General features: G+C 34.0%; 1 protein-coding gene across 1 annotated transcript in view; it reads right to left on the bottom strand.

Moving 5' to 3' along the window:
• Window positions 1-13,983, bottom strand: part of LOC106876453 (dynein beta chain, ciliary) — an 855,334-nt gene that overhangs the window by 485,303 nt on the left and 356,048 nt on the right. Inside the window, exons 23-24 of the mRNA XM_089350837.1 lie at window positions 10,682-10,906; window positions 6,803-7,021 (exon numbers count right to left, since the gene is read on the bottom strand). Of these exons, the coding sequence (XP_089206963.1) occupies window positions 6,803-7,021; window positions 10,682-10,906 (444 nt within the window). The remainder of the gene's footprint in view (window positions 1-6,802; window positions 7,022-10,681; window positions 10,907-13,983) is intronic.

Below are 13,983 nucleotides of genomic sequence, written 5' to 3'. Positions count from 1 at the left end.
TATAAGAAAATGTAATTCTATGAATCTTAGTAAATGCATTTGGGATTTAAAAGACAGGGATATTAACTATGATTTAAAGTGGCCTATTATTGGTTGCACACTATTGTACAACACTGTTAATTTTAAATGTGGTATTTGCCAAGGGGAGATGTTACATAATTTCTTCTAAATTAGTATTGTTGAATTGTAGAAGTGATTTTACAATGAAGTGTTCTCATAAATATAGAAGAATATTTTAATATTTCAATACTAATTACCATATTAATTGCAATTGCTTTTCCTATAATCTACCAGGTCATCCCATAAGTTCTGTCCAAATTTTGAATAAAGAAAACAAGTGATCAAATGTTATATTTAATTGAAATTTAATCATCAATGTACATTCCCTGATTATCTATGACTTCCTTCTATTTACAAGCTTTTTAATTCCATCAATGTAAAAATTTTTTGGTTTCAAAGCAAAGAAACCTGAAATGTCAGTTTCGACCTCCTCCTGGCTTGCAAAAGTTATGTCTCCCAAATGATTTTGTAAACTATGAAACAAATGGTAGTCTGAAGAAGCAAGGTCAGGATAATAAGGTGGATGAGGAATTTTTTCCCAACCAAGCTCGTCGATCTTCTATGATGTGATCTTTGCAGTGTGGGGTCGCGCATTGTCCTGATGAAACATCACTCCTTTTCAATTCACTAAAGCGGGTCTTTTTTTCTTCAAAGCTTGGTTCAAATGCTCTAATTGCTAACAGTAGACTTGAGCATTGATTGTTGCATTAGGTGGTAACAATTAAAAGTGAATTACTCCTTTGCAATCCCACCAGGTAGAGAGAAGAACCTTTTTTCCATCAAGTTCCCTTCTCGATTGTGGTTGAGCTTTTTCCCTCTTACCAAGACACTGTTTACAACATTTAACATTTCGAAAGAAGATCCATTTTTCATCACCAGTCACAAGTCTATCCAAAAAGAGTGAAACGAGTTCACAAGAATGGAGAGAAGAGTAGATGTCAACTTGGGATTTGCAGTTGCTTTCAGACAATTCATGAGGCACCCATTTTCCAAGTTTAGGAACCTTTCCAAGTTGTTGAAAATGATGATGAACTAAGCTTTATTGCTAATTCTTCAACTGATAATGCAGGGTTTTCTTCAAGTAATGCCTCAAGGAGCTTATCATCAAACTCAACTGGACGTCCTGTTTGTTCTTCATCTTCAATGCTGAAATCTCCACTTCTGAATTTTTCAAACCATCTTCTGCAAGTTCTTTCATTGCAAGCATTCTTTCCCATAAACTGAGTGTATGTTTCAAGTCACTTTGGCTGCAGAGTCTCCTTTTTTGTACTCATAAAGCATTATGTGCCTCAAATGCTCTTTGGATACTTCCATGTTAGAAAAGGTTTTAATCAAAGAAATTTTAATTCTATTATTCTGTAAAATAATATTTTATTAGTTTAAATGTACACAAATGCATAAAAATAGTTTTTAATTCCATTAGACATTCTAAAATACTATTAAATTTCATTCAATTTTAAAAAAGGTAAAATCAGACAGAACTTATGGGAAGACCTAATAATACATATAATTTTTCTAAAATATGTTTTAGCATATTTAATTGATAGCTAATTGTCACGATGTAGAATTTCTGTTTCTAATTGTTGTGATGTAGAATTCCTGGGTTATTTTTTATTCCTTTGAATCTACTGATGCTATCAAAAGTTAAATGCTAAGCTGGCTCATTTTAGAATATCATATTTCATCTATTAAAGATATATTTTTAGTTCACTTTGATTTTAACCAATTTCAGATTCCCTTGATAATGTTGTGTTAGCATATATTTTTGGATGTATTAATTTGATTGTTATTTTCTACCTTTTTCTGTATCCAAATATGCTGGCACAATAGAAACGATTATCAGTAAAGTATGGTGTAAACACCAATTAAAGATGTGATTTTTTTCCAGTCATGTTCTTGCTGGCTTATACTCCAAATTTCTTGAAATTCTTCTACATGATATTTGGATTTATTTGTCATACAGGAAGAGTTACCCTTAACATTTGTTCTACTTGCATTTATTGTTATCTGATTGTTTGATATAGTTAATGAAATTCCTTTAACACTGACTGCTTTATAGATATCCGCCTGGATTTATTAATCCCTTTTACTTATTATTATTATTATTTTATACACACACACACACACACACACACACACACACATATCCCCTCTATCATATTCTAACCTCTTATCACCTGGCACAAAGCCACCTACTCTAATGCACCACCTTGCAAGTTACTTTCTGACCTCACAGGTGCTGGTGCCTTATAAAAAGTACCCAGTTCACTTTGTAAAGTGATTGGCATTACGTAGGGCATTCAACCATAAAAACCATGCCAAAACAAACAGTGGAGACTTGGTGTAATCCTCTGGTTTGCCAGTTCCAGTCAAATTGTCCAACCCATGCCAGCATAGAGGACAGGCATCTATGGGTATGTATGCATGTATATATATATATATATATATATATACATACACACATCATCATCATCATTTAATGTCCACTGTTCATGCTGGCATGGGTTGGATGGTTTGACCAGAGCTGACAAGCTGGGGAGCTGCATCAGACTCCAGTCTTATTTGGCATGGTTTCTACAGCTGGATGCCTTCCCAACATCAAACACGCCAGTGTGCTGGGTCCTCTTATGTGTCGCTGCATGGGTGCTTTTACATCTTGCTGTATAGGCACATTTATATGGCACAACACAGGTGCTTTCACATGATATGGCATGGATGTTTTTAATTAGGGCTGCCACAAGTCTTAACACTCCTGCTGCAGAATACGGGTCTTATTGAGTATGGCAAAGCGTTTGGCATCTCAGTCCTTTGTCATGTCACCTGAAAGGTTCAGTGTCCTGAGGTTGTTCTTCAGTACTCCATCCTATGTCTTCTTGGGTTTCCCACTTCCACATGATCCATCCACTTTGAGAGATCAGCGCTTCCTTATGGAGCTGTCAGCATCCATCCACATCACATGACCAAACCAGCGAGTCTTCTCTCTTGCACACAACAACCAATTCTTCATATGCCTAACTTTTCTCTCAGAACACTAGCACTCTGTCAAACATGTACATACACTTACATTACATCTCCAACAGAGCATACTAGCCTCATTCCTTTCTAACCTTCACACATCCTCTGCTTTCAGGGCCCATGTCTCACTACCATGTAGAATTTCTGTCCATACACATGCATCATACAATCTTCCTTTCAGTAGGGGTGAAAAACCTTTCATGGCCAAAAATTCTTCCTTCCTATTCTCATTCACTCCATATGGCGTAGTGGTTAAGAGTGTGGGCTACTAACCCTAAGATTCCGAGTTTGATTCCAGGCAGTGACCTGAATAATAATAATGATAACATCGAAAAATACCTTAGGAATGAGAACCCAGGTTCAACATTTCCCCAAGACACCTGATGAAAGCTGGAGGGTATATCAGCCGAAACATTGTGTTAACAACAAACAAGATGAGGACAAATATCCGTCAAATGTAAATAATGTACATAATTCCTCATCTCTTATGTATTATGATGTTTATATATATATATATATATATATATATATATATATATATCATACAAACAGGATGTATAGGATAAATTTAACAATTATTTTATGTTTCTGTTTTCAAGAACAGCTTGATGTATAGTTGAACAGTCACCAGAATTGGAAAGCATAAAGATTAAAGTTGTAGATGAGTAAAAGTTAGCCAACACAGAGGACTTGAAGCCATCTCAATATTGAAAAGAGTTATCTGTATCAAGATGACTCATGCTAGGTATCAAAATGCTGACATCATGATTGCTGTTCAATGCTCTCTGAACACTGTAGTAGCTATAAGACATGACATGGACTTTATGAAACCCAAGCTGTGATGATCTTTGGGTGTGTCTCCTGTAAGGGTGACATCATACCACCCCACATCTTTTAACAAGGCCTTAGGCTCAATTTGGATGCCTATGTGAAGCTGCTGGAAACTGTGGTCAAACCATGGTTGGAGAAGGTTGCTGCTCAAAGGCTACATGTGTGGCAGCAGGATCACAAGCTTTGCTTGTAACACCGAGGCTGAGCTGGTGGCCAGGATCAAGGAAGTGATTGAAGATCTCCCCAGGGATACAGTGAAGAAAGTGCATGCACACACCACACACCTGCTGACCTCAGCTAGCTCCAAACATTACACAGTTCAACTACAGATGTTTCATGCTTGCCTAAACACCATAATCTGGAAAAACAATTCAATACTCTCAACACATCCCAATTTGCGCAAATAACACAAGAGATAATAATAACATATCTAAATTCCAACTAGATCATAGTAAAGTTTGTATTAAAAAGATTGGTCTTTCTCTTCAGGATGAGAAAATACTTCAATCCCTAGCAACCCTTTACAAAGCAGGAATGACCCAAAATGGAGTATTACTCCCATATCTGGGATAGTGCTGCTTCTGCTATTACTACTACTACATATAAACAACCAAAACTGCATCTGCAAAAAAAAAAAAATTATCAGCTTGACACATCCCTAAAACAGGGCAAAATATATATCAGGAATAGCCAACCTCATAAAAACTTCATGAACCTAACCTGGAAAATATATAATGGCTTCAACAACAAAAACACTTTCCACACATACTATTCTCACTACCTTCTACGTCGGCAAAGTTTTTGATTCCATTCATACCAAAAAATATTATTTGTTACATAAAGAAACAACAAGGAAGCCTTTACATGGTTACTTGACCTTGTAAAAATAGCAGCCAAACTTCATTCAGATCATACCCTACTATCTTACAAAGAGTAGGACACATTAGATAATATAGTACTGTAAGCACTTAAAATGATGAGATGGTTATAGTTAGACAGTTTCTGATTATAGGTTTGTTCAATCAAAGTTAATCTGTGGGTAACAGCACAAAATACTGGCTAACTATTTACCTATCCAGTTGTGAAGCATTTGTAGTGTACAGGAACAACATTTTTTGTAATGGAATACCACAAAAATCCATCATTCCCTTTGCACATATTTAACATATAACTACACTATGTTCTTACACCTCCTTAGACATACATACAAATTATGTCACACTCCTATCCTCCTACTTCTATAGACACTGCCAAACTCTCCATCAATCAGCTACCAATTTTGCTCTACAACAATAGACTTAAAATAGCTTCTACAAAAAACGCCTCTTTCCTTACTAGCAGTAAATACATACAGCCATGATATTTACCTTAAGTATATATAATACACACAGAAGACAAAACTGATAGGAATTACATTCAACACCTCCATAACATTCATGACATGCATAAAAGACAATAAAGAAGGAAAAACAATGAACAAGTATACATAGAACAACCACAAGACCATATGAGGCTAACAAACAACAATGAGGTACAAACAACTCATTAGATCTATAATGGACTATAGTATCTCTATTTGGACCCCAAGCCCTACAACAAAATACTATAAACTGTAAAGAAAACAGAGCACTAGACTTCATTACAGGTTGTAATGAAGTGTAGTGCATAATGAAACAAAGATACTAAAAATGAAAAGTTTCCTGGACAGATGAAATGCACAGTTAGTTACTGCAGCAAGACCCAACTCTCTCATTCCTGCCCCTATATGAAAAATGGTCACAGACCCATATATAGCAACCCTGACCACTACTACAACAGTATCTTAAACATAATATTTCCCTTATTTCAAACAAACACAGAAAACAAGTACACACAAAAATAGCTGCAACATCAATAGCCTCATTAATCCCAAACACTGCACTAGGGAATATCTGATCACCAATAAGTACAGAGAAACAGCAACTGTTATGTTCTGAGTGAATCTACATTGCTTGCCTCCATTGTAGACTTTATCAGAATGTGTAGGCATACAGAATAGGCCTGACTGTGGAGAGAGTATGTGTCTAGACTCTTCAACTGAAATCTATAAGACTAATCACTGCATAGTCCTCAGTTAGGTTTAGACATAATATAACTGGAAAAATAACCTTGTTGGTTTTGTCAAGTCATTCAACCAACTACTTGTCCCAGCTCAGAAGTGAGCTGGGACTATATATTTTCCCATTATATTGTAGAAGATTTGAAATTGAATTGCTGAATAGCCAAGTAAGCATCACAGCTTAGTCAAAGCCAAAGTTATTTTATGTGATCAACATCGAAACATCATGTGATTCAACTTTCTAGAATCTTCTAATGAAGCCTCTAAAAAGGTGAATTTTTGGCACTAATTCCAGAATGTTGAGACTGTTGTGGTGACAATTCCATTCTCCAGCCAAACAGACACAAGGTATAAATTTGTTGTCATGAATTTAGTACAATATTTCTCCAGTTGTGACAGCATAGTCATAGAGCCATACATACCAGCTGTTCTGTCATAGACTACAGAGTTTGTCTCTCCCAGGATGTATAAATTGTTTGTATTTTTCATTCAAAGACCAACACAGAAAATACTGTGCAGTAAATAAAGCTTCTGTTAACTGTTCATGACTGTTGTTCATCATTTATATGCAGCCAACAAGCTAACCATTATAGAAGAACAACCTACCATAACTTGCAATTTTCCAAATTCAAAATAATTCACACTAATCTCTTTCATACTTTTCATCTCTGCTTAGAAAGGATCCCCATTAACAATAATTAGTTATAACAAAGAAAATACACATATAAATTAATAGTTGTTCAGATTGCTTTATATGTAGATAGAAAGAAAATTGTGGAGTGTCCAATTAACACTTACTGCAAGTGGATCATTTCCACTAGATAAAATATCAAGAAGGTCACTGGATGAGACGAAATAAAAGCGAGGGAAAGCTAAGCGTTTTGTCTCCAAATATTCTGCTAAAGCTTTTTCACACTTCACCAATTCTTTCTGTATTGATTCTAAGCGTTGATATAAATTTGGCTGATCTATTGCTTGGATTACATTTTTGGTAACCTCAACTTCAGAAACCATTTGCTATAAAGATTCAGACAGAAATGAACAAAAAATAGTTATGTATCTCTCTATATATAAACGCAGAAACTCTAAGACAAACACTAAAAATAAACACGTAAATTGCATAATATTTATTTTGTGAAATAAACAGCCAGATTTCCCCCAAACCATACCCTGTCATTAAAAGGAACAGAGGAAGAAAGTGAAAATGGAGTAGTAGTGGTAATCTTTCTCTCATCTCTCTCTCTCACTGAGTTTCTATCTTGAATAGTGGAAAAGAGGGGGATAAATAGTGAGAGACACAGAAGACACACGTAGATAGCTAGCCATCAGGTCATCCCATAAGTTCTGTCTGATTTTACCTTTTTTAAAATTGAATGAAATTTAATAGTATTTTAGAATATCTAATGGAATTAAAACCTATTTTTATGCAATTGTGTACATTTAAACTAATAAAATATTATTTTACAGAATAATAGAATTAAAATTTCTTTGATTAAAACCTTTTCTAACATGGAAGTATCCAAAGAGCATTTGAAGCACATAGTGCTTTATGAGTACAAAAAAGGAAACTTTGCAGCCGAGGCGACTCGAAACATACACTCAGTTTATGGTAAAGAATGCTTGCAATGAAAGAACTTGCAGAAGATGGTTTGAAAAATTCAGAAGTGGAGATTTCAGCATTGAAGATGAAGAACAAACAGGACGTCCAGTTGAGTTTGATGATAAGCTCCTTGAAGCATTACTTGAAGAAAACCCTGCATTATCAGTTGAAGAATTAGCAATAAAGCTTAATTCAAACCAGACAACTGTTCATCGTCATCTTCAACAACTTGGAAAGGTTCCTAAACTTGGAAAATGGGTGCCTCATGAATTGTCTGAAAGCAACTGCAAATCCCAAGTTGACATCTACTCTTCTCTCCATTCTTGTGAACTCGTTTCACTCTTTTTGGATAGACTTGTGAGTGGTGACGAAAAATGGATCTTCTATCGAAATGTTAAACGTTGTAAACAGTGTCTTGGTAAAAGGGAAAAAGCTCAACCACAATCGAGAAGGGAACTTGATGGAAAAAAAGGTTCTTCTCTCTATCTGGTGGGATTGCAAAGGAGTAATTCACTTTTAATTGTTACCACCTAATGCAACAATCAATGCTCAAGTCTACTGTTAGCAATTAGAGCATTTGAACCAAGCTTTGAAGAAAAAAAGACCCGCTTTAGTGAATTGAAAAGGAGTGATGTTTCATCAGGACAATGCGTGACCCCACACTGCAAAGATCACATCATAGAAGATCGACGAGCTTGGTTGGGAAAAAATTCCTCATCCACCTTATTCTCCTGACCTTGCTCCTTCAGACTACCATTTGTTTCATAGTTTACAGAATCATTTGGAGGACATAACTTTTGCAAGCCAGGAGGAGGTCGAAACTGACATTTCAGGTTTCTTTGCTTTGAAACCAAAAGATTTTTACATTGATGGGATTAAAAAGCTTGTAAATAGATGGAAGGCAATCATAGATAATCAGGGAATTTACATTGATGATTAAATTTCAATTAAATATAACATTTGATCACTTGTTTTCTTTATTCAAAATTTGGACAGAACTTATGGGATGATTTGATAGATAAACAGATAGAGACAGAGAGAAAGAAAAAGAAGAGATTGATGGTTATGATGGTGGTAGTATGCTTTTGTGATATCAAACTCTGTCTTCCTCTTTCACTGTCTCTTTTATCTTTCTACCTTTTCTCTCTCTCTTACTCTCCACCTCTGCAACAGTAGAATAGAGTGATAGAGAATGAGAGAGAGAGAGAGAGAGAGAGAGAGAGAGAGAGAGAGAGAGAGAGGGGAGAGAATGATGACAGCAATGATGACAGTGATATGTTTGTGTGACATGAAACATTGTTTTCTTCTTTCCTCAGTCTCTCATTACTCTTTCTCTTTCTCTCTCTCAATCTGGAATATTATTCAGTGAGAAGAGTGAGATAGAAAATGAAAGACACACATGAAGGAAGAAAGCTATAAATAGAGAGAAATGGATGATGATGATGCAGATAATAGCAGCAGTACATTTGTGTAACAGCAATCTCAGTTTTTCTTTTTCCTGTCTCTATAAAAGTGCATTAGAGAGAAATAAATGAGAGAGACATCTGAAGTGAGACATAACAAGAGAGAGAGAGGATGGAGTATTACGCAAGTAATGGCAGTGATTTGAAAACTGGATAACTCTCATACACATAAAGATCTTGTTGCAAAACCCTTCTTGGATGAACTATGAATTCAATTTTGGAAGGTGTACACTGTAGATTCCCTTTGTTTTTCATTCAAGTGGATTCCAGGGTGTTTGAATTCAAAAGGAGAACTGAGATCTATTTCAGCTCAAACAATTTCACTTAGCCAATACTGTCTCGAGCGCAAAATTCTTTTGCATAAGTGAATTTCCCTTCATTATTTAAAGAGCACAGTATATAGATCTATATTCACAGCAAATGCAAATAACATACTAACATATCTTAACACAATGTTGGTTTCTAAATTCCTAACAATAAGTATGTTTAAAGGGAATCCAGGAGCCAGTTAGTTATCCATCTATCAACATATACTTGTTGATATATATTTAGGTATGGCTAATTGAAACTGAAGAGCAAACAAATTCAACAAAACATTTAGTTGCAAGTGAGTCATTTCTAAGTAACTTCATTGTGGTCATAACTCTAGTTAGAGTGTCATATGAACTTCACCAGGAAAAACTCATCTGTTTTACAATCCAATTAATCCACTGACAAATTTTCATTATCAATCAAAAAACTTTTCAGTTTATTAAAAGATATTGCTTTTATCAGTTAATTACTGAACTGTTAAAAGCAATTACATAGATTCCTGTTTATAGGCATTGGCAATTAAAAAACAGGTGATTTAGCATATTAGTTTCCATTTACTAACAAAGGTGTATCAATCTGTGTGTGTGTGTGTACACACTCTCTACATAGTGTTAAAATTAACTCCAAAATATTTGAACATAGAGATGCAACAGAAAATCTAACTTGGCTGACTAATTAAGCTATCATAAAAACATAACCAGAAACACTGTATAACTAAAATCATCGGAGTAATGATGCATAAAATATGAAGAAAACTATCTTTGCTAACTACATATCTATACTAAATTAAGAAGTTAAATGAATGTTAACTGTCTCATGGGTCAATTAGATAATATATTGGTTTCAAATTTTGGCACAGTTCCGGGGAAAGGACTAAGTTGGTTACAACGACTCCAGAGCTCAACTGGTACTTATCTTATCAACCCCAAAACAATGAAAGAGTCAATAAGATAATATATTAATCTCTTAGAATATGGATTATCAATCAATATATATATATATATATATATATATATATATATATATATTCTGTCATCAGTGTTCTTAACTCTTATTGCTTCAATTTTTTTTTGTTTTTGATAGGGTAGCATTGTACAGGTATAACCAAAAAATTGAATAAAGTAAATTATAGAATTAAACCAAATTATATTTCTTAGTTAAAACTTGCCAAGACTTTACTATGCTCTATTAGCAATAAATAATAGAACTTCTTTTGAGTTCAAATCTAATAGATGTATGCACAATTCTCAAAACAAATCCCAAGATAACAGTAAGCACAACTGATGCCGGAAAAGAATTTACCTTAAAATCAACATTAATTCTATCAAATCTTTCACAATCCTCTGGTAATTGGCGACGAATATCTTCAGATTCCGTAAAGATGCTCTCAAGATGAGACCAGGTTCGCTGCACTTCCATCCAAATGTGAATTATTTGATCAGTGTTTGATAATTTCTTCTGCCAGTTTGATACTTCAGTTTGGAAGAAATCAATATATTTTGAAGTTAACATATTCTGCAACTGAGCCTAAACAAGAAAATTAATTGAAGTTGGATTACTAAATAATAATGTTCTTGAGAAACATTCACATGATAGTGAAAAATGTTAACAGAATAGTAAAATAATTCTTACACTGATTTACAGGAGGAAAATGAATTAGAAATAAAGAACTCAGTTAGTAATCAAATTGTTGTATGAAGATCATCATAATTCTGCATAAATATTTTATTCCAAACAAAATAATGATGATACTTGCATTAATTACAACAGAAACACAAAATTTTTACTTCTTTAAATATTATTTACATTTCAGTAACTGACTGCAAAAAGAGGTAACACATACACACACATCATTATGCATAAGTGGTATATGATGTCGACAACACACAGGTATAAATAAAACACCTCTTCATGTAAAACCCATACATGCTTAGAAACAGATGCATAAAGAACTCCATATTGTTGCTGAAATACATCTGGCATCTAGGAGGCAGTGATATCAACAACTCAACACAAATGAATGAGGTATAAGATGTAACCTGTGTATGACTGAAAATAAAACATCCTTGCCATAACTTGTCAAGACTGAATTAAACATTGCTATGTTCTGAATAGTAAAACTTCTTTTGAGTTCAAATCTAATAAGTGTATACACAATTCTCAAACCAATGCCAAAATAGCAACAAGCTCAACTGATGCTTGAAAAAATTCAACATAAAGTCAATACTGATCTATCAAATCTTTCACGATTTCCTGACATCATTTCCTCTTCAATGCACCAAAGGGATAATGTAATGGATCATAGGATCTATGTAATTCATTGATTTTCCTTACAGTATTATTTTTATAAGTAAAAATTATGTTTCGTTGAGGACATTCTGTTCCAACCATTACTAAACCAATATTGTTAGATACTTGGTCATTGTACCTTTGTGCATGCTCACCAGCTGGTCTCTATCTGCACAAATTGACAATTTAAGATTAGGTTTGTTAACCAAAGATGCCATAGTTTTAATTTGTCCAATATTAAGCTCATTATTTTCCAAAAGTATCTCTTGAATATCTCTTGTAATGTGTAACATTGTCGCAGGAAATCTATTATTTCTGATGTTAATTTGGTCATTCAAATCATCAATAAAATTAACTTGTGCATATTTAGGAATATTTTCATCTGTATTATAAAATGAATTTATTCTATGGTAAATTTGACTTTGTATTTTGAAAACTGGCATGAATCCCACTAGAGATATTGATTCACCAATCCAAAGGATGTCATTGAAAACAATTCATTATATTATTTTAACAATTTAAAAAAAGTTTTTGGAATCCCAATTTTCCCCCAAGCATTAATTCATTTAAAGGTTCAGGTTGTCGTTCAATCAAATTTAATCTAACTTTACCATTTGAACAACATAATTCTTTAGGTTCATCCTGAAATAGTTTTGCACACCAATGCTTACAAACTACTGACATTGTTCCTAAATTTGATAGATTATCATAATTTTTAGTTGGATCATAATCGAATGTTGCATTTGTAAATGATTTAACAGAAGTACATTGTTCAGCATATCTTAGTCTTTCCTCCATGGTGTGACAATTTCTTGCCACCATGCGCAAAATTCTAATTTCCTCTCTTATTATTTCTAGTGTCAAATTTTCTCTCAACACTTGGTGTTGAGAGGACAACACTGTGTTCTTTTAATTGAGAGTCTTTCCTATCTTCGTCTTTGATACTCTTGATTTCTTGCTCTCTGAAATTCTCTCTTCTTCACTCATTTCATTTCCCTTTTGGCGTTTTCTTGCTGAGGCATTTAAAATTTTCTTTGTACCGTTATTTATTACACTTATATTATTGTTGTTGCTTAAGCTATTAGTTATGACATTTAACTTTGGTTGGTTCTTACTTGAGTAATAATTTCTTGCTTCTCCATAGGCTGAGAATTTCTTGCCACAATGTGTGAAATTGTAATTTCCTCTCATATTTCTAGTGTTGAATTTTCTCTCAACACTTGGTGGGCCAATCTGTGTTCTCTAATTTCATTCCTTCCTTGAAATAAGAGTCTTTCTCATTTTCATCTTTGATACTCTTGATTTCTTGCTCTCTGAAATTCTCTCTTTTCTTCATCCATTTCATTTCTTTTTTGGGATTTTCTTGCTGAGGTATTTAAAATTTTCCTTGCATCATCATTAATTACACTTATATTATTGTTTAAATTATTAGTTGCATTATTCAAGTTCTGGTTAGTAATGATGAAAGGGTTATCAATATTATGAGGAGTGGCTGTGTGGTAAGTAGCTTGATTACCAATCACATGGTTCCAGGTTCAGTCCCACTGCGTGGCACCTTCGGCAAGTGTCTTCTACTATAGCTTTGGGCTGACCAAAGCCTTGTAAGTGGATTGGTAGATGGAAACTGAAAGAAGTCCGTCATATATATATATATATATATATATATATATATATATATAAATAAACACGTGCGAAATGCGTTTGACCAAAATTGGAACTACGAGCTTGAACAGCACTCACCCTACCTCTCCTTCGCAGAAAGACTATTAACACAACTTCAACTAAAATGTAAGACTAACTTTACCTAACTCTATTCTTATACCACTATATCCACTAGCTGTTACTCCTGCATCTCTCACACCATGAACTTTAACATACTTCTCAACATTCTGAAGAGATCTGCCAAACCATTTGGCACATCAAAACGATAGTAAATGACTCATTATATAATCTCCACATAATTAAATAAATGGCTAACTAGCCCAATCGACTTGCTTCTTTTTGTGTTTGTTTCTCCATTCTCCACTTAACTATATATATATATATATATATATATATATATATATATATATATATATATATATAAGCCAGCTGGAGGAGATGTCCTCCTGGGGCTAAAAGCAACAGTAACATCCACCCCTAGGGGTCAGCCACACTTAAGTGGCAATGTACTACACTTTATCGTGCAGTTACTGTTAATACTTCATTTAGAGAATTAACATTGCTTGTTTTCACCTTTTCGATATCAGTGAAGAATTTCACTTGAAAAGAAGATATAAGATTGCCAGGTTTTTGTCTCTCTCACCAAGGTCAGC

The sequence above is a fragment of the Octopus bimaculoides genome, chromosome 1 (genome assembly GCF_046866305.1).
Source record: "Octopus bimaculoides isolate indiv1 chromosome 1, ASM4686630v1, whole genome shotgun sequence".
Classification (NCBI taxonomy): Eukaryota; Metazoa; Mollusca; class Cephalopoda; order Octopoda; family Octopodidae; genus Octopus; species Octopus bimaculoides.
This window is presented reverse-complemented; position numbering and strand designations above follow the sequence as displayed.